Source organism: Notothenia rossii, assembly GCF_949606895.1.
Source record: "Notothenia rossii genome assembly, chromosome: 8".
NCBI classification, from domain to species: Eukaryota; Metazoa; Chordata; class Actinopteri; order Perciformes; family Nototheniidae; genus Notothenia; species Notothenia rossii.
Window position 1 is genome coordinate 22,963,445 of NC_136906.1, and position 22,383 is coordinate 22,985,827.

General features: G+C 41.8%; 1 protein-coding gene across 1 annotated transcript in view; it reads right to left on the reverse strand.

Annotated features, from left to right (window-relative positions):
* LOC307014066 (inactive phospholipase C-like protein 2) overlaps positions 1-22,383 on the reverse strand; it is a 63,699-nt gene that overhangs the window by 8,578 nt on the left and 32,738 nt on the right. The window contains exons 2-4 of the mRNA XM_079641753.1: positions 14,040-16,526; positions 9,243-9,446; positions 6,179-6,254 (exon numbers count right to left, since the gene is read on the reverse strand). Coding sequence (XP_079497879.1) covers positions 6,179-6,254; positions 9,243-9,446; positions 14,040-16,526 — 2,767 coding nt within the window. The remainder of the gene's footprint in view (positions 1-6,178; positions 6,255-9,242; positions 9,447-14,039; positions 16,527-22,383) is intronic.

Below are 22,383 nucleotides of genomic sequence, written 5' to 3' on the forward strand. Positions count from 1 at the left end.
TTTGTCTCCCACTACAACAAAATATGACTTTTAAAAAAGGTAGTTAATGTGCTGTACATAGATATACAAACGCATCCTCATCTAATTTAATGTTAAAAGGCAAGATCAGTGTAGACAATCAAATTCTAACTTTTAAATTAGGTCCTACCTGAATGCTTTGAATGTTGCCATGTGTTTTTGTATGTATAAATTATAAAAATAGGTATGTAATACTAAAACATTGTAAATAGTCCATGATACACTATATGGAATAGTAATCCCACATTATTCATTGCAAATCCTCAAGACTTTATTATTAGTTATTTTTAGAGACAGTGTTGTTTGACGTGTAGAGGTGTGTGTGTGTGTAAAGGTGCAGCACTTATTGAAGTTTCAAGATATTTCTCACTATAGCTTCAAAGCACAAACAAAATCGTATTCAGGGTAGACCAACATTTCCCCACAAATCACTGTATTAGCAAACTCCTGTTGTTAAGGCTACAGATCTAGACTACCTATACTGTATGTGTTAATAACACAGTTTCCTTTTAAACCAAACCAAACATTTCAATTGTAATTCCAGCAACAGGACATAATGGTTGATGTTTGTATTATAAATTGTTATTGTAAATAATCTGCAGATCAAGAGATCAAGAAATGGTTACAGGAAATAAGATCTCTGGCCTTCAGTGCAAATGAAGCTCAACTTTGCAAAAAAGCCCAGGACCTCTGTAGTTCTTTAATTTCCATAGGTGACGTGAGGCCTTTTCAGAATATATCTTTCAGAGCCTGAAAGTTGTGTTAACAGGGTTTAGGGCTGATTTGATCTTGTAATCTGGGGCAGTTAATGGGCCACTGCTGGTGCAGAGCAGAGCCCAGCGATCACAGGAGTTGGGGAGAAAGGCAGACAGAGAGCTGAATGAGAGATGAAATTAGCTGGAGGCGAAACGTCTCACAACAGCCTCTTCAAGCATTTCATTTCCCAATTATCAAGCATTTCCTTTCCCCAACAGTCCCACAGTTGCCATTCCTTACTGTCACTTAAAACATAATAATAATAAACACAATGTGGCCCCCATGGCACACTCAGATGAGACAGGATCTTATGCTTTGCTTCTCTACTGGAAAGAGAAAGACAGACAGGAGGACTGAGGGGACAACACAAGACACACTCATGCAAACACAAAAGCTCACACACACACCACCGTAAGATTTACAGTGTCTGCATAGAGCAAAACGCTTTTTTTTCTTTATAATGAATCCTGCAGCAGCTCCTATTATCATCCAAACACACAGGCAAAGGAAAAAGGACAGCTACAGTAAGAGAGACGAAAGTAAGTAAATAACAAACAAATCTCACAGAATAATCCAAACAGGATCTGATGGAAAGAAATGATAAAAACAAAAATAGGAAAGGGGGTGAGGAAGAGATACAGTCGGATCAGGATTTCATTAATTTATCAAGTTTCACACTGCAGAGGCCCAGACAGAATATCATCATTGCAAATGGAGAATGGGATTTGTAGCTGCTGATGAGCCGGGGAAACAATGGCAGTACAAAGCCAAGGCAGATAAAGGGAGGGAGATGTCTTTATCCCTCGGATTTTATGGTAATGGAGTCCACATGGAGTCAAACCCTACCAACAGTTGGAGTGGTCAGCTAGAGAGAGTCATGAATAAATCAACAGTCAGGCCTGCAGGAAGGCAGCAGCTCACAAATGTATACAGTGAGTTGCACCTGTTCAAGGCAGCATGAACAACCTAAGTGTAAAATACACATTGATGCACGTTTTTTAAGAAATCTAAAGGGGCCCTATTATTATTTGTTGGGTGTTTTCTATTTCCTGTAGTGTGTTGGTGCATGAAAATGGTCTGCAAAGGCTAAAATCCCAAAGTTTCCTCCAGCTGGAGTTTCTCTCCCACACACCCCCCACTGCCTGAAACACCTCAATGGGAGTCCTGTGTTTACTTCTGTAACATAGTGACATCACTATGTAACACTATATTGCTTCTATTGGCTATAGCGCTCCAACACATTGTAAGTGATAAGGGGTGGGACATCTCTAAGCATGTAAACATGTCACAGTCGAGGCACAACATACAAATATGAACCTGAAAATGAGCACAATATGGCCCATTTAAATCCTGCGTCCTGTTTAAGGTAACTGCTCTTTTACTCGCATCTAGGGCTGCAACTAACTCATATTTCTATTATCGATCAATATGCCTATTTTTCTTAATTATTGAAAAATGCCCATTCCACTTTGTCAAGGTCGAAGTTGATGTTTCTTATTGTTTTGTTCTGTCAGTCTTACACCCACATACAGTATACAGTTCAAAATGATATGAAACAGAGAAGAGCAGGACATCTTAATATTTGAGTATGAAAACAGCTTTTTCTGCCATTTTTGCACGAAAAGTACTTAAATGATTAATTGATTATTACAATTGTTGGTGATTACTTTTCTGTTGATCAACTATTTCAACTAATTGTTGAAACTCTACTAGCATCTATAACTCCGGATCTTCTCATTCTTAGAGAAAATGATGTTGAAAATATTCAAATCAAAGTTACAATTTTAAAATTGAGAAAATCCTTGGTAGCCAGTGGAGCACAGGCTAGTTAGCATAAGGAGTGAAAGTCGTGGACTTCATGCACGGACAGGTTGGATATGCGTTCAGACACATCAGCCAGTGTACAGATTACACACAAACACACACAACACGTCGTGGTAGCATCTGGAGGTGCCAGAGTTTGCATCCCAGCTGTCTATCTGGTTCCCTTATTAGCAGTGTGTGTGATGGCGAGCCATCAATAGTGCCCAGGGGGGGGATCATGCTGCACCTCTCCATCCTCATCAACACGTCAGCTTCACTGCCCAAATTAAACTGATTAGCTGCAAAAATGACTGGGCAGAAACTGAATACAGGAAGGAAAGAGGAGAGGGAGGAGGGAATTAAGAGCCATAGCAACCCAAAACCACAGTTTCTCTTCCCCTCCTGTATGAGTGGAGAACTTGCCACTCATTTCACGTTACTTACATTTTAAATGAAATGAAAATTAGGAGGTTAGAGGGTAGCTAAGACCAGTGTGTCGTTGCGATTATGGCTTTGTCACGACAGCGTCTTGCTGACGAGTGGGACGCACTTTTAATGGCTCGGGCAAACGTATCAGGTCCAATCAAAGACATTAAGCTTAGCTGCACAGCATACACACACATCCTATATATACAGTCTATGATCCTACCCCATCCCATATTCTGTCTCCGATGACAGCAGCCTGTTCCCCGATAGCACCTTTTTCAACTTCACATGCAGCCATTACACAAAAATTATACCTTTGGCTTCCGCATTGATTATTGGGACAAACCCTACAATTCCATGCAAATTCAACATTTCTCCCGTCTTCTCTCGATTCCACTCTCCGTTCCATGTCTGCTTTCAGGCTGTTGCTATTGTCATCCTCAGTCTCTACATATTTTATTATGAGGTGGCTTCCGAAGGGTGCATTCAGTGCTTGTCAGTCTTTCAAAAGAGGTAAATTCATGCTTTGGCAGCCATCACAGAGATGTAGAATTTTGTCGGGGAGTCATGAGTTCACTCCAATATCCTCAATACTTTTTCTGCTCTCTCTAGGAGGCGTGTGGCGCAGTGGATAGAGCCTTGGTGTTGGGATCAGGGGTTCACAGGTTCAAACCCCACTGCAGTCAGCATGTCGTTGTGTCCCTGGGCAAGATACTTCACCCCAAATTGCTCCTGTGGGGATGGCCCACAGTATTGAGTATGTACGTCGCTTTGGATAAAAGCGTCTAACAAGTAACATGTAATGTAATAATAAAAGATGCCTATTATGAACGGAAAGACAGAGGCCTAACAAGACAAAGACAAAGGAAAGGGGTAGAATAGGTTGTGTTTCACACTGAAAATAATTCTCCAGTATTTCTGAAACGTTTCTGTTTATTTGCAAGCTGCAGCAGCAGATACACAGACAGCAGGGATCTGATGAGAGAGTACAGAAAGCAGATGGAGGGGGAAAAGGGCATGCTGAGTCGAGAAGCAGGACAGAAGAGCTAATATTTGAAGGTTATTACTTTATTAACGCAGGGTGGAGATTAATATAACAGATAAAAAAAAAAATGGATTTACGGAGGCATTATGAAGCATCATAGTTTACCCATCAAAGCATTTTTCTTATCTTGAAATCCTCTTAATTGATATTCAAGCATCGCGTGCAACGACACATATTCATTTATTTGTTTCTGTGATTATGAACGGACAATAATTGAAGACTCACTTTGCTCTTTATTCTTAGCTAATCTTAATGTATATTCACTAAGGCCAACAGGGTTACTTTTCATTAAAAGTTTAGAACTGTTATTTCCCAGTTTTTGAATTGAGACAGTTTGTTACGTTATGTTGCTTTTTTACACATAACAAGCTAAGTAATTGGATTTTGGTAAACAGTGCTTGGACATCTGTTTTCCTGGCACCCTGTACACTGCAGTTTCCCCTCTTTTTGCCCAGTGTCAAGTATCGTAATCAAAACCACAACAACAAAGAATGTCTGGAAGCATGAATGAACAGGCTTTGTACATTTGCGAATGGCAGGGGTTTGGATTGAGGCATGTGCTGGGGGGCAGGGGAGTGGGAGCGGGCGGAGGGGAAAGTGCTATGTTTGGCATGCAGCTGAGGCCCCTCAGGGCTATCGCTCCAACCCTCTGCCTCATTGTATCACTGTTACATAATGCTGTGAAAACCTTGTAACTCCAAATTTAGGAATATCCATGTTTTCACTTCAATTGGATTGCAAGGATTACAAGCTTCTCAAGGAAAACACTTCAACCCCTGGGCTTTTGAGGCCCTTTAAAACAAAATTACTTTCAACATGCATACTTTCGAGGCACACAACAAGGATGATTTTCTTAATGTAGTTCCTGAAATTCTGACATTTCTGTAGGTTTTCACCAGACAGCAGCAGTAAGCCGAGTATCAGCCTCCGGTGTGGAACTACTGACACGGATGTGAGGGTAGCTGCGGTTTGAGATCTGCTTAACTCTGCAGTCATCGCCTTTGAAGATGCTTCCAGCTCCGGGCTGGGGAACCTCAAAACCAGAGGACAGCTCTCCGATTGAAGCCCCAGCGTTCAACCTGCATCCCTTGGTAATTACAAAGCACGAATATCAGCTTGGCTGGTTGTGGTGGGGGTGGGGGAACATATGCCTGCCTCTGTGTGACACCAGGGAGTAATGCTGGGCATAGCGGGCTTAAATTGGCTTATCGGCCTCAGGACATTGGGTTGGCATGTGTCAGTGACTGAACCTTCCATATCTGCTTGGGTTTACACAACACACAAACAACATATGGCTCCCGTGTTTTAAACCAGCTATTACCCTCTGTCCATTGGGCCTGAATCTCTGTAGGTTTCATATTTGTCTCAGTGGTTTGTGTGGTGACAATCCTACCAAATGGTGTTATTATGGTGAATTGTATCCTTACCACTTAAAAATCCGGACCTGTTACATTGAGAAACCCTTTTCTTAAAACTGATAAAAACCTAAATTCCATTATTTTCTATCTGTTTGGCCATTCTTCCCCTTTCATCCCACACTGTCCTCCTATGTATATGCTCTCTGTTCTCTTTTCCTGCAGTCCTTTGTCTGTGTGGCTGGTTGATTGTTTTCACTTGCCCACTGACATAATAACCACCCAACGCTGACTCACTGATGATGGCCTGGCCTATCGACAGCAGCCACTGCTGTTGATGCTGATGCTGATACACTCACACGCACATTCTATCAGGCAGGACGACACGACACAGAGTACGTTTGAAAACTGCACAGATCTTTCGATCCATTCATGTGGACCGAAAGATCTGAGCATCTCCTCAAACAAAATCATGTTGCTTTGTGTGTTGTGATTACATTTTTCTTCATGATATTAAATAAACAAGCCAGTAAGGTAATTTAATTTGTGTCTGATACAGTCATTTTCCTCACAGCAGAGAGATCTCCCAGTGTTTCAAGGCAACACTGCTTATTTTGTGAAATGTCATAAATTAGAAGAATCCTCACAACAGAATGAAATCATCAAAAGTATTTCCTATGCTTGGATTAGGCATCCAGTTGTGATGCAGTGCAGAAGATGCAGAGGATGGATGGGGATGCTGCAGTCTGAGGACTCATCCCATAATGAAACGTACCTGCCCGCTGTGCTTGTGTGAGCTTGGAGTAGACGACGTCAGCTGACTCGATCAGTGTTCTGCTGGTTTGGATCATCTAGAAGAAAAATAAGACGTCAAGTTAGTTTGCATTACATCTCTGAATCATACTGGGGTCTGAACACAGCACTGTGCTGAGAGGTGTTGCCACATTTGATCCTCTCAACAGCAATTATTTGGGCTGAGCTGTTCGCTGCATTACAATTCAGCCTTAACTCAATTTATCGGGTGTGGCTGTCATATAAATGTCTTTATTTGATCACTTTAATTGGTGCAAGATCATAATCAGACGAAGAGCATTTTTTCAAATGAATCTGTTATTTAGACACAGTACACAGGACTGTTTCGCCTTGTAAGCCAGATCATGATAAAGCTTGATAAAACTCATGTGTAAGTTAAAGGAAGGGTGTTCAGTATTATTGCATAATAACTCAAGTGCCTTGCAATAAACCAAGTTAAGCAGGTTTGCTTTCTAAAGGTTCTAATGCAAGACTGTCTAGTAAGCTATGTAAACTGTGCTCTCAATATATGAACATGAATTCCATCTAAATTACTCAATAAACTCCAGAACTATTCACCAATAAGTCCTTATTTAAATCACTAATCAAAACTCATCCATACAGAACTGCTTTTAATGTGTCATTCATTTTTTTGTATTTTAAAATGTAGGTATGTTGTTTTTATAATTTATAAATGCATTTAAATATCTATAAAAAAAATGCCCTATAAATACAATTTACTATTATTATAAATCTACCTCTGTGTGTAGAGTAAATTATTATTCATAAAAGCTGAAATAATTAATCAATTCATTGATTGTTGATTGATAGAAAAATCTTCTGCAACTACTTAAATATTTAATTAAATGTTACCAAAAATGGTTCCAGGTTTTCATGTAAGAACTAAAATGATGTGCTTTTAGGTTATGAATGGTTTAATTTTTAATGAGTGACCAGGATCACATTCCTTTGCATATATGAAAAGTTGATTCTAACTGGATATCTGCGTTGAAATCACATATGTATTGGTTACACAAGGAAAGAGATGTAACTTTGTATTTTCCCCTCTACTCTTTCTATATTATTGTGTAGTTGGAGCCCCCGAGCTTCCCAGGCTGAGGAGGAGCAGCTGCAGCAGCCCCGCAGCATCGAGGAGGAACATAATGAAGTTTCACACTCCTTGTTAGCAGGGAGACAGGAAGTGGACTCTCGTGTTGTGTGTTTGTGTACACATGCCTGCCTTTTCATGTTTTGATATCCTCATGGAACTGGTTTGTGAAAGTGTGAAAAGGTTTTGTCAGGTGAACTCATTTTGGACAGTCCCATCAAAAGCGTGATTGTTTTAAGATAGGAATCTAAAGGAAAATCATACGTAGAATTGTTGATGCCTTATTTATTAAGTACTTAATAAACCTATATTTCCAATCATTTATTTCTTACAGAAGCAAAAATCCTGAGTACTGTAAGAGTGAAAGCAATTATTTTCCAACAGCAGAAAGGAAAAGTCTTGAATGCTAAATGCTTTATGTCTTAAAGCTGCACTGCAAAATGACGAGTCAAAGAAAAAGCTCAGAATCTCACTTCAATTCAGCAATATATTTTATGTATTGAGAGACTTTTAGCTGCACTTTAAATACATCAACCCAAAGAAAATAATTAAAACACACCAGTATGAAAACAATTAAGGTCTATACACAATGGTGGTTTTGTGTTGAAGCATCTGGGTCCAACATTTTCTTAATGGTTACGAAAGGAATGTTATCAATGGAAGAAACGTAATTGTGTGCATTTACATAACTTTACATGTGTTAAAGCTGTGTGTGTGTGTGTGTGTGTGTGTGTGTGTGTGTGTGTGTGTGTGTGTGTGTGTGTGTGTGTGTGTGTGTGTGTGTGTGTGTGTGTGTGTGTGGGCCCTTTTATTAAGTTCAGGGTTACAGCGTTTGCTGGCTGCAGCCCACGCGGGGGTGAATGAGGACACGCACAGCTCACTGATGTGGTACAGTAAATGGCCGAGTGTTGGCAGCCATGAACTCACATGCATTCACACACACACTCCACACTCCACACACTGGGCCCTCTGTTATTGAGCGGGGAGCCTGCCAACAGGCCAATCTCTGGGGAGCAAACACAAAGACTCAGCTGACCAGGCCCAAGCCTCAAGACAAGTCCATAGGTTATTATTCAACATCAAGTAGTTCAATATAGAGAACAATTTGTAGTACTTTGTTTGTGTAAGTTCTAGGCAATTACCAGGTCAGTAACAATGATGGGACGTGTTATTATAGGTTGATAAAAGAGACAACATTTTTTGGTGAAACCAGAGAATACATGTTCTAGCGTCTAAAATGATAAAATAGAGATTACGGTTCTACTTTTCTGCTCTTCTTTCACGTTTTCTTTTGTGGACTGGAGCGTGTGAGTTGCTCAGACAGTACCAAACCTCCTGCCAAGCGTGAGGCCTCATAAAAGCGCAACAGGTTCTATTTAGAGACGCACTTTCTGCTCTCCTGATGTCACTCGCTACGTCACAACTGAAGGCATCAGCAGCGAGAGCGCCCACAACTTGAGCAGAGCGGACGCAACAACCTTATTTCTATCTCATGACCCATTTCACCAGCTCCCACCAAGCCTCACAGGATGGAAGAGGAAGCAGCAGGTGATAACTAATTACAGTCCTCCATCCCACTCTTGGGCGAATGTCAATGTCAAGTGGTGAAAAAAAACAATGTTCTTGTAATAGAGGTGACAGGATGGAGAAAGACATGTGAGATTATAAAATGAGAAGCTGCATCATGACAATCTGTCGGGCTTAAGTGATGGCTTTAGTTAAATTAAGAATGTTAAACATATCCAGGTTTGTGAATCCTTAAAGGTGGGGTAGGTAATTTTGGAGAAACCAGCTCTAGTGCGCTAGAATCATAGACTGTACTTGTTTAGAGTATTGCTTATGTGTGTAATTCCATTGTCATTCTTTCCCAACAGTGTGAACACTCCTATTTGCCTGACAGCATCATATTCACTCTTTTGTGTTAGTGCGTTTTATTTACCATGTCATAGGCATTGAACACTTTGCGCAGCAGCTCAGGAACCGGACCCTGAGCCTCCATGGTGGGGTAGGTCTCGCTCAGGTCCAGCGTTACCCTCAGTGACCGCTCGCTGTTCGCCAGCCAGGTAGACACGGTCAGGATACACTGCTTCATGTTAGCGGCCGGGGTCAGGCCGCAGAGCTCCTTGAAGGACACCATGGCATTCTGGGAAAGAAAACATCCACAATGAAGGAAAGAGATAGGGTAAAATCACTTAAAAGGCATAAATAAAACGTTTTAACTTTGTATGCTGCATTTGAGTCATCTTGGTTTAATTTATTACATGTTTCCTAAATTAAGTTGTTTTGAGGAGCAGTATTAATTAAAAGTAAGTGTTAAATAGACCAGTTCAAATAAATAATTAAACATTAACATCCTGAATGTCCTTGTGCTCTGAACCTATTTGCTGTAACCAAAGAAACTAAGGCAAATTTGTGTAGGATTATTTTGCTTGACAAATGAGGTGATGTGGCCCGATAGAATGGCAAATAATGCTAACACTTTTTGCATATAACCTTGAGTGAGTCGATTTAATTAGAGGCAACTTGATTCTTCCCTCAGAGCTGAAACGAGATAAGACAGCAGCGAGTCTTTGTCTTGGTGACAGTAAAACTATCTGTCTACCATAACGTCAGTCTGCTCATTCAACAGCCCCCTGGCTCCGGAGCCAAACCTCTGACCACAGCCTGAAGGTCTTTAGTACAAAAGTTAAGTAATTATAGAAGCGTTCTTTTCCGCAGGCCATTCAAGCTCTCTGCTGCTAGACAAATAAAGAAATATATCAACATGTCTTGTTGTTGAATGTATCACAGATAACAAATCTTATTTTTTCATCAGGGGCAGCTGTAGGTCAGTTAGTAGAGCTGAACTGCCATCAATCTTGGGCTGCACGATTATGGCCAAACTGATAGTCACGATTAATTATGTCAACATTTCGGTCACTATTATTTCACTAAATTATGGATTTAAGCGATAAAATATTTGTATCGCCCTTTCACATTTAAAATCAACAGACTACTGCTTTCAATGTTAGGTTGTTCTACATTCTATGTCAAATCATCGCCTCCTAATCAAAATTACAATAAGGCGATTCTTCAACTGCATTTCATTGCTTTTATAGCTTTAGCCCTGATATCTGCTAATATTGCTATGTTTTCTCTACAACTCTCACAACAGAGCAGATGCAATGTTTGTAAGCAGCAAGCCCTCCACTGCCAGAGTTTTGGAAATACAAAGCAGGTACTAGAATTGGTATTTGGGAATCCTTCCACACACTCTACAGTCTGCAGTGTGGGAAACAGCCGTCTCCCTGGGATAGACCTCCAGGCCTGCAGAAAAATCCCCCTCATCGCCCCCACCATTCCCCAGAGGGTGTGCTGTCAGTGCGGCGCCCAACCTTCCTGTAGACGAAGAGGGTGGCCAAGGCGCGCTTTCGGCATCTGTGTGCTTAGCCTCTGCTACAGTTAACACCACTTAGAGCAAAGCCATGAGAGGAAACACAATGGTAGAAGCGGGACAGCTCTGAAACCCTGTGTGTGATTATGTATGCGTGTGTGAGAACCACAAGCCTCTATGACTGCGTGTTATTAGCATTAATTTAGCTTTATATGATTCCCTGCACGTATGTATGAAACTGCATGCCTGAAGGTTTTTCACTAACTGTTGTGCGATAAAAGCCATACTGTTACTAAGCTATGGTGTGAAATTCACCAATGAGAGGCTTGTGTTTTTAATTACTCCCTCCCCCACTTTACTCCCATTCTAACATTCCCTAAATGAGAGCTCTGTGTCTTGTTACAACACAGCTTTTGTTTCTGTTTGCTCCTCTCGCTCTCTCTTTTTGCTTCAATCTGTTTCCTCTTCTCTCTGCCCCACAGTATTGAGTGGTGGTGAATGTGACCATGATGGTACGAACACACACACAAACTCACACACAGACACAGACATACACATACACACACATGCTGTGTGTAGCAAATAAAATAAACCACAGGCTGGCAGCTCTCCTACACCTCCATCAACACTTACAGATCATGGGCTGCTGCACTCTGGACTTTATTCAAGGTTCCCACGGAAATAATTGATTTGCTGCCCAGATCCACATATAAAACATGGCAACCTATCATATCTGCCCACTGGTCAATGTTCATAGATCTCCTTGCTGTTTTAAATAGTCCTAAACACTTGTATTTATGTTATTAATAAACGCAGAACCCCTTTAAGCTTTGCTGTTGAAGGATAAATAACGCTTTAAGCGGTGACATCTAAATATGTTTCTGTGTGCATTGCTTTCATGGCTAAGGTTATATGATGTGATATTTGGGATTTGTGTGAGTCTGAGCACACAAGGTAATTATTTCTCACTTTAACGTCTAATCAAGTAGGGTTGGCAAAGCCTCCAGATTTGGCTTTGTGGTTGCCTTGTGGCTTTTTTGGCCAGCGACCCTTCCTCTTCCCTCCAGCTCCTTTCAGATTAAAGGCTCCACACAGCTGGTCTCTACAAAGCTCTCACAACCGTCCATTTTTTACATTTGAAAGGCAAAGGCCTTGTTCCTTATTGCTTTTCCGTATAACTTTTATCTCTTCATTTCAAAAAGAAAAATTTACATTTCAAACCTGATGAAATTGTGGTTTGCAGAGCGGTTGCGGTGCCAGTGTTGTTTGATCAGGTTAAAAGATGCCGACTCACATCTAAATTGTATAGTGACGTTTTCTGTATTATAAATTAGATTAGTTTCCAAGGCCATTAATAAGTAGAGCTGCTTCAAAGGAACAGAGCAGCTTTAAGAGTCAGCGGTGACAGGTGACAACTGTAGTTATTTCACAAGTTGCATACATATTTGATAAGGTGGGTTTTACAAAAGTAAGGATGTGCTTGATAAGTTTGAGTCAGATTTACAGGGCTGACTTTACAGTGAGCCGTATTTCATGTTTATTTATGAAATGGTCCCATGGGGACTCGCACCCAAACATAGATATTGCCCTATTCATGAAAAACAATTGAGGTAACAATTTGTCAATCATTTTGATTATTCAACAAGCAATTTGGCCAAATATTGTAATATTTCACCTCCCAATTTCACCTCCCGGACACGATCCTATTTCTCTCCTTCTTGGATTATTGAACATTGACTATTTCCACAACCCAAAAATGCCTGACAGCATACCAGAGTCTCTCTGATTGCATCTCTGCTTATTTAGTTTTTTTAGTTTTGTTTGCTGTGCCATTAGACGGAGGTTCGGCTTACTGAAGACAGATGGACAGATCTTGGTATTTATGACCTGGATACACAAAAAAGGACTGTGCTACATTAGCTTCAGATAAACATGATGAGTTTGACAACATTATGTTTTATTTTGTTAAGCTTGCAATGGTCACATATGCACAAGAGACAGGTTAAGGCAGGAAATTACAGAAGACAATCAGTAATCAGAATCTGCTACCATGTTTTGAAAGTGAGATGTACATAATCAAGAGGAATGCAGGTCAAAAACCTGGCAAATAAATCCCATCCTCTCTTCAGCCATATTGAGCTTCTGAGCTCAGGGCACTTTAAAGTAACTCAGGCAACAATCAATATTCTTACAAAATTCAAGGTACATACATTTAAGTGACCTTTAATGTGCTACTGTTTGCTTGTCTGATTTTAGTGTTGTTGTGTCTTGTGTTTAGTGAGCCATTAAGAAGCCAGAGGAGTTATTTGTTTTATTTTTGTCCATTATTTATGGGAAAACGTCATAATGTAAGTTCATTGCCAAAGTACCTTGATATACATTGAGAATATCACCAAAACATAATTGTGTACTGAACAAATGAAACTATCATCATATCACACCCTTCAGTCATCACAAACCAAAAGAAACATGCACTAAAAGGCTTCTGCTACAGGTCATCTGACAATTCAATGCTGCGGTTTCTCTTTTTTTTTTTTTTTAGAGGAGTTTTAAATTGGTTCACTAAGTGCCTAGCAACATAGTCTTCTCCCTTTGGCAGTAATTGTCCCTCATTAATGATTACACTATTCATACAGTAAACCTCCTAATTGTACAGCAATGTTACTTTATTACTGATCTCTTGTACTACATTAATACAGAACAATTAGTCACAAGACTATATCCACAACAATTAAAATGATCCCAACCAGAAACACTTACATCAGTTTTGACCTACTGAAGCAATTAAAGGTTATGTGGTTATAATTGGTGAAAATTGCTTTTTTGCCTTTTCATATATCTTAACTTTAAACCCAATAGAAAAATAAACATGAAGAATCTACTGTAACATTGCTAAGGAAATTATGTGCCTGCGGGCAAAACCTGTAAGTGCATACAGTAGATTTGAGCTGTCATTGTCTCCAGCAAAGCCTCAGCCGTATAAGATGTTATGCAGTTTGAATAAAAGGAACAGCTCTGCAATATCACCAATGGTAAGCCATTTACACACTGAACATCCACTGTAGTTAGCAGAAGGCAAGTGCAACCAATTTTTTTTTACGGCACTGGGATCGGAAGTTTTGCAATTTTTTTACTATTTTAACTGTCTTTACCCAGTAAAATGTTAAATTATTTAATTACATTTTTGGACTACAACCCATCAATAGTAACAAAGAGTGATCTATTACTCTATTTTACCTGTACAGCATTATCAACATTGATAACCTTTTGCAAAGTGTAAATCTCCTGCTCTACACAGCCCAATGTGTCATTTTTAATGGTTTTATGATAAATGTTTAGTACTTTAAGTGTGTAGTCACTTACCTGCACATTTTCTCTGAGGTCTGTGGCCTCCCTGAGGGGCTGGGTGGAAGCTCTGAAGAGTTCGTCCACCACTTTGATCCCTGTGGTCTTGGTGGTGGTGTACTCCCGGGCCTTCCTACCCTTCCTGACTGACAGACCCCTCTTATGAGCCTTTCCTCCACCCCGTCTGTTGGTGATGGCTACATGGACAAAAAGAGTTGTGTTTGGTAGGAACTCTCCTGTCAGAGATTGTAGAGGGACATGTCTGTAGCCTGTTTGTAGGCACTCAAATGGGATGGTGTACTGGCCAATGAACTCATCGCCAATGTAGTCATCATCCAGCACGACAAAGCGCAGTACTGCAAGTTCTGGCAAATTGATCTGGAATTCAAAACTCTCATCAAAAATAGGGTTGTCACCATTCTGAGACACAGTCTTGGTTCTCTGTTCAGCACAGTCAGCTGGGATGCCGTGAATCTCCACATATATGTAGGGCTCCACAACATCACCCTTGGCTGCAGAGCCACGAGGCTTGGGCAGATTCTGCCCACTGATGACCTTAATGTGAAGAAGCTGAGCAGACACGCCTGGCAGCGAGTCGCGAGCATTGGCACTGAAGTAGGACACCTCCTCCCTCATGATGGCTGGCCGCAAAACATACCCACAGTTACCATTCTGCCTGAACCAGCCAAGGTTGAGGTCCATCATGAGGCCTGGGGTTTGGTAGTTCATGGCTACTATCTGGCAGCCACACTTCCAGAAGTCTTGGGGGTTCATGTTGCTGGCATCAATTCTCATTGGTGTGGGATATACCCTGGAGAGATAGCGCTTGTTATAACAGACAAATTCCTCTGGGAACTCATTGGCATATCTGTTTGCATCTACCTCATTGAAGGAGCAGATGTCCCAATGTTTTTGGTCTCTCTTAGAGATCTCAAAGTCCCTAAACTGGACTGACTTGCAGAGAGTTACAAGGTCAGAGAGCTCCCTGCACAGCCTCAGTCTCTTGTAGCTTAATCCATTGAGTTGGTCCTTCTCATTACCTCCCACTCTTCGAGACATTTCCAGACCCTCCTCCTCATCCGTCACATCACCCTCAACATCAGTGCAGTTGGGTGGTAACTTCTTACCCTTGATGAGGATTTTACATTTGAGTTTCTCAGGGGAGGGGAGGTATATATCTTCCTTGTTTGGGGGCTCAACACACAGCTTGTCCCCAAGAATCTTCTTCATATGCTGCGCCATGACTCTCTGTTGAGGGATACAGCAATGGGTCACCAGGCAGAGAATCAGAGGATACTCAGAGCTCTCAAAAGCATATTGGTTTATGATGTCCAGGACTTTAGAGAAAGCTAGATGTGAGGCTACAGAACTACCCACATACACAACTGGTTCATTATCAGGGCCATCCCATACAATGACCTCAATGCTGCGACAGCCCATTCTTAGAGCTCGGATGTAGCTGCTGATATCTGCAGATCCCCAGAAATGGTCTTCCAGAAGTGAGGCATTATGTGACGAGTTGATGTAGTAGTGGGAAAGAGGCTGGCTCATATCCTGGCACACACGTTTGTGTTGGGGGTCAAAGATGTGGCATTCAGAGGAGAGGAGGTAGTGTGTAAAGCCGTCAATGGAGAGGTAGGCCCTCTCCCTACCTTCGGCAGATGGCTCAAACTTTTGAACAATTTCCCGGCACATGTCCTCTGTTACTGCTTCCACACCCTGCTCCACCTCCACAAATAGCATCAGATCTTTACTGTCCAGATATTCCTTGTTACTGGAGAACTGTACCATTAGGAAGAAGATCTCTGGTCGTGTGCAGAGTTCACAGTAGGCCTCTACAAAGGTATCCATGTTAATTGCCTCTCCATATTGGTCTTTAGCTTTCTGGAGTTCCTTGAACTTCAGCTCTATCCTAGACTCTTTCATACCAGGGTTGAGCCCCTTGATTATCTGGGTGGCCCTGAACAGATCTATGTGTCCTTCCTTTTCCATATCTGCCAGCTCAAACACTGAGCCAATCCAAGATGTTCGAAGACTCGGTTGGCTTGGTTCCGCCATATTCACCGTGTGCCGGCCATAAGACACCAGATATCTCAGGCCCATCACCCAGGTGCTGACAACATCGGCTGTACTGGCTACCAAATCTAAGGACTCATAGTTATCCCCATAGATGATTGAGAAGGCGCATTCATCAGGGAACTGGTCTGAGAGACCATTACTGCGGAGAACTGGAGTTTTCTTTCCCAAACGCACCTCCTTAATGCCCTTTATCTCCAGTTTTGCTTTCTCTGAATCTTTCTTGGATGGTTCCCAACGGAGCCAGTGCATGTCTGGATCCAGCAGGAAATATCGGTTGTACATGCGTGAGTTGGAGCGCACCTTCTTCATCTCACAACCCTCCATCATGAAGGCCATGCAAGCAGCTGTGCTGTTGATCTTGCGGTCACTTGGCATTGAGCTGAAGGACACTGTTTTCTTCCTCACCTGCCTCTGTTTGGAACCATCCTGGAAAAAGCATAGGGATGGGGTGGTAGGGAAGAGAAGGATGTCATGGTTAAACTTTGTAACTGAATGCACGAAACAGCAGTGTCGATACTTATTTTACTTGGTAAAATGCATATCTCCTTGTCTTATTGTTCTCCTCATCTTTTAAATTGCACAACTTTATGTAAGGGTAGATTAACTTCTGGGGCTTTCCTATGCACAAATTGGATTATGCTGTTATTCATGAGGTCTGTTTCTGTTTGAAACAGGACATCTTGCTCTAATGATGGGTTAAACAACTGGAGATACAATTTTGCCTTGGCTCAAGTCACAAGGGTTTATCTCTCGGACAAAGTTAAGGCTTAAAATTGGCTTCAAGTTACCTTATAACTGCAAATGATATGTGGATAAATACTCATCATGTGGGCGACCTCTTATGAATACATGCCCATTCCAATGACATGTTTCTCTTTATATCCAAGGCAAAAGCCAAAGTAAAATAAAAAGAAGTAAAACCGATGTGCCAAACATCACCTGTCACACACCATCTGACAATGCTGCACTTTTTCAGCTTTTAGGTCATGAGCTTGGCTGGCAGAAAGCAGACAGACAACACTGCCCTATTTCCACACAAGTTGTGGTTAGCTAGATAGCCTGAATGCAAATGGCCTGGTTTGGGCTTTGAAAAAAGACTTGTTGAATAATGCAAACCACATAGAAGAGAACATAACAATCTAAACTCAACCCAACCCCAACTTACTGTTGCATATTAAATATTCCAGTCTTCAAGTCATTGTTTGAATTCAGATGACAAATTATTTTAAATACAATTGTGTCACTGGTGTCATTTGATTTCTTGCAAAACCTCCAATATTCCTTGTTTCATGTCTGTTTAGCATCTTTAGTTCAAAGAAAGAAAGTTTGAAATAGCATGGAGCTGCAGGGCAGTGAGCATGTCTTCCCCCTAGGTCTGATGGATCTGTCCTGAGCGTGGTTTAACTGTAATCAAAGGGAAATTCATCTGGAACATCCATCTTCCCCCTGACGATCAGAGGCAGATGACATGAGACACCTTACAGCGGTTAATGAGCACCACTTGATGCAAAGCTGAAGATATGACATGATCATCGCTCTCTGCTTTTGCCCTTGTTTTACGACCTCATCTCTTCCCCCAACTCAAAATCATAATTTACAAAGGTGTAGTAAAGATACATATCATTCTACAATGTGATGAATATAGCTTTTGGAAAATCTAGTCAGTAGTTTCATTGTTTTACACCAGATGGTGTGCTGTGGCATGATGATGCTAAGACCACCCAGGTCAAAACCATTGCTCACTATTTGTTAGAATAGTTATTCAACCATTTATGTTCTCCCCCCTGAGATGTACTTGCATGCAATCCTTATTGCCAAGACCCACAGGCACATGGTATTGCATGTACCCTTGCCAAGACTGTGAGGGTAAAGAGGGTTGGTATTGGTTCAGCTGGAGGACAATACAATTCCTGCACTTTCACAGAGGTAACATAGGGCTTAAAATAACTCCATCTTTGTCTTTTTTATGCCATTGATTCCTCCGCCCACAACCTATCTTGGTGCTTGGAGTTGAAGATACATCTGGAGGATGTTGTCAAGGGATCACAGAACAACAGAAATGTCATGTTATTTTGTTTCACTATCCAGCTCTTTTAGCCTTGTATGAGAAAAAACGTTTCTTGCCTATTTGAGAAAAAAGTCCCAAAACACAGTTGGTCACTCATCTGCTTTGTTATTTTGCAGTATGCAAAAATCAATGTGGAATTAGAGATATTTGAAGAAAGTTTTGTGAGATAGAAAGCAGACTGAGCAAGTGGCAAGAGAAGGAGATTTGTTCAGGTCTGATTGATTCCAGGCATTCTTTACGGAAGTGCTGGAGCCACACGGGGTCAAGGAGTGCAAGGGTAATCTTGTGTCTCCTTAACATGCTGTTACAATTAACTAGACAGCCACGTATGATGACATGCTGCTCAGCTCCAGCCTCTCAATCAAAACAAGAAGGCAGAACGTATCTTTAAATTATTCTTATTTAATCTAAATTCAAAATCATAAGGCTAGCGATCTAGGAGGTAAAGAAAATTATCTCTTGGCTTGCCAGAAATATGTGGGTGTACTGTGTATTCACAATATCAAAAGATAAGGACCAACTTTTTTTTAAAAACGTTTTCATTTTAGGGTTGGGGTCATTTTTATTTCAAAATCCACTGATCAACCACATTGCACTCGGTGTGTGTGTGTGTGTGTGTGTGTGTGTGTGTGTGTGTGTGTGTGTGTGTGTGTGTGTCAGTGCTTCTGGCTAGGCTGCCTGTTGCAGCTGTGAAGTGGGGGTATTTCGGTAATCTTCCACACCTCCCCCATCCCCTTTCCTGTGCTGTGGCCGCCCGGGGCTGGGTCAAACACTCCCTGATGTAAGGGTGAAGCTGCTGTGGATGGGGGCAGAGAGTGGGACGAGTCCACTGACTTCCTCTGAAGGGCGGTGGTATGTCACACTCGCTTTACCTCCCGTCACTGTTGTCACACCCTGGCGCTGGGCACCATGAGCAGCACCACATGGGGAACTTAACTCCAGGGAGGCAATTAATGCTACATGAGCTCTCAGGTTGCCTGTTACACTGCAGAGCCCCGCTGAGTGGAGTATGCCAAAACAATAACTCCATAGAATGGTACTGCAGGGCACAATAGACAAGCTATTTTCAGAGACTTCTTAACTATAATAATCATAATTCCGATGTTATGGTTATTTCCTCTCTAAACCAATATGCTGTTGATCTTGTTTTAGCTTTTCTGTTCTGTACTGTCCTGGATCCTGGAATGCAGCACTATATAAAAAAAGGAAGGCCTGCCCAATGAAGCTGCAACACAAGCATCTCAATAAAAAAAACTGAAATGGCTTCCTCGGCTCCCTGATGATTTTTAATGCCAGAAAGCACCAACTAAAAACTCCTTTTGCTTTTGCTCAACATTTGAAAGTTCAAAAGAGCATATTGGTCAGCCATTGGACTATAAACTGTTGGTTTGAGAAGTGTGCTGAGCTTTTCAACCTGCTTTTAAACACATGGAGTATGAATCTTAGGCCTAAGGGTCTTCCTGTGGGTAGCTGGACACACTGCCTCTTTCACTACCCACTAGCCCACTTCCTCCCCATCCCACCAAACCTCAAACAATCCCACCTCCTTGTCACGGCTGGTCTGGCTGCCTGCCACTCGCTACTCCTCGCCCCTATCATATCTCCACTCAAAAAAAGGGGTCTGCAGAAAGTAGTCAGGCACGTCTAAGTTCCTCTCGCCCACAGAGTTACTGTGTCATTTGTGTGTGTGTGCAGTGAGAATAAGGCAACAGGGGAGCGTGGGTATTGCAGTCAGAACAGAGCAGAGCCCTCTTGATGACGTGCTCTCCAAGATGTGAGTCACAGTATATTGTGTTCTCTTTGCCTGCATGTGTGCTGAGGGATCATAGGATAAGTGTCTACACACATATAGGACATGCTGACAGACGACTTGTCACAGCTACGCCACATTACACAACAAATGCCCATATCGACATGTCAAACACCGAGAAATCAAACGCTCACAGACACCACAAAGACATGCTTACAGAAATGTGATGCTAAAGCGATATGTCAAAATGCCCTGTGTTATTCTGAGTAGCTAACACTTTTTCAATCTCTGACATTACCTACAGTTAAACATATCTTCCCCTTTATTTTGTGATTAATGATTTTCATAAAAGTAGCTGTCGTTCATGCAAGTGCTTTCTGGATGAAAGATGAAGCAATACTTCACTGTCTCCAGGTTGAATCATTTCAACTATTTCAATCAACTTTTTGTTTAAATCTTTACATGAATGAAAAAGTATCTGTACTTTTTTACATGAATTCTCAAATACATTAGGAATTACTGCACAATCTAAATCGACATGTGAAGGTCATATGATAGTCATGAGTGTTGTCTTTTTTTGGGATCCTTCACTTCAGAAGCACTTAACGAGAAGAGCCAAAGAGCCTTGAAGGATTTCACATCTCAGTAAGCCCCAGCGTGCTTGCATGAGGTAGGTGGGAGGTCATCTTGAGAACATCCCTTCCTCTCCTCATGTCTGCGCTGCCCAGCTCTACCCCCGGGCCCCACACATCCAACATCCAAGATGGTTACTCAAACTGACATCTGAATCATGCTGCGCAGAGTTAAGGCAGACATTAGTCAGCCTCTAACAGACTCTACTCCAGAAATCTGGGAAAGAATCGGAGAGTAAAGTGGATGTATGCTGAGATTGTGTATGTGCAAGAAAGAGTGATTGACGGTAATTGAGAAAGAGAGAAGTTTAATGAGCTGACTTAATTTGTTTAGTTGTTTTGGCGATGCTGTTAAACCTCAATGCCAATAAAGCAAATTAAATCAAATTGAAAAGCTGAATTGTCATAGGGGGAAAAGAAGGAGAGTGATGGAGAGACAAATACAATGTCACTAACATTTTGCCAGGCAGGATACCGATGGCATTGTTATATAAGCGTCTCCAAATTCAAAACAGATTTTTCCAGAATAAGAGATGCGAGGGAGGGATGGAGAGAAAAAAAACGAGAGGGAAAGAGAGTCAGGGGGAGAGAGAAGTCTGGCTGTCACTGTTTGTCACTGTAATCTCTCATGTGGGCGACTGCTTTAATCTTACTTAGCCGCAAATCGTGCAACTCATCGCACCATCTTCCCCATCATATTTCGCAAAGCGTAATATTTATAGGCAAGAAAATTGAAGGTCTGAGAGGGGATACAAGATGGAAGAATCAAGGGATCAACCTAGGGTGTTTCTCAATCTCGAGGAAGGCTGCTCCAGAGCCACTATTTCAAGCATACTAAGCCATCGAGTGCCGCCGAAGGACTGCTCCAATGTCCAGCATACTTGGAATTCTACCGAGGCCGGCGTACTTCGTAGCGAGAAATTTAGAGGCTGCACATGTGTAGACTCCGGTCTTAAAATCCCCACAATGCTTTGCGCACGGACCAATTTCCAAATCTTGGCGGAAATCGCGCTCCATTTAAGGCGAGGCCTCGGATATGACGCACACCTGCACACCTGTTAGCCTGTTCCACAATTCTTCGTTTTCCGAGGCTAGGAAGGATTATTGCCTCGCTTCTGAAGCAAGTGACTAAGAAGACATGTGCTACCAAGCAAGCGTCCTCGACATTGAGAAACACCCCTATTCTCATCAGGGTGTTCCATTGTGCTTTCTGCTACCTTGAAGATAAAGCCCCAGTTCTGATGTCAACACTCTTTCCATGCTCCTTTTTTAAGGTGAAATTCCCCAGAGAACTCTGAACATCTGAAGAGGACTAATTACTGGCCCACTGAGATTGGAGGTCAATGCTATCGAGCCGTGGAACCACAGTAAAAAGCAACGAGTGTTGCCGTTCCGCTTAGATAATTCAGTCATAAAGCATTCGTGTTTAAGAGTCCATTTATTTCCACTATTCGTCATGGGACCGCTCAATACATTCAGTATGCTATATCTTCAGGTTTGGTCATAAATCATATGGCACCTTTCCGTGTTCAATGCACATTTGAATGCACACAATGTCAGGCTCTCCGGAGGATTCTCCATCGCAACGCCCTCGCTCTCCCCTGCTGCCTCCCATCGCCTCTCGTCACCGATGGGGCCAATTATTTCCTGCAGAACCCATTTCATAAACTCAGATTGGACTGCATGTGTGCTTGCGTGTTGCTAAGCATGATGGAGTGAGACAAAGGGAGAATTAGTCTTTTGCAGGGTCAAGTCACATCCAGTTGACTGAGGAGATTTCCTCACAGTCAGCTTTCGGCCTTATCGGTATGTGTTGGTCCTTGTCCGTTGGCA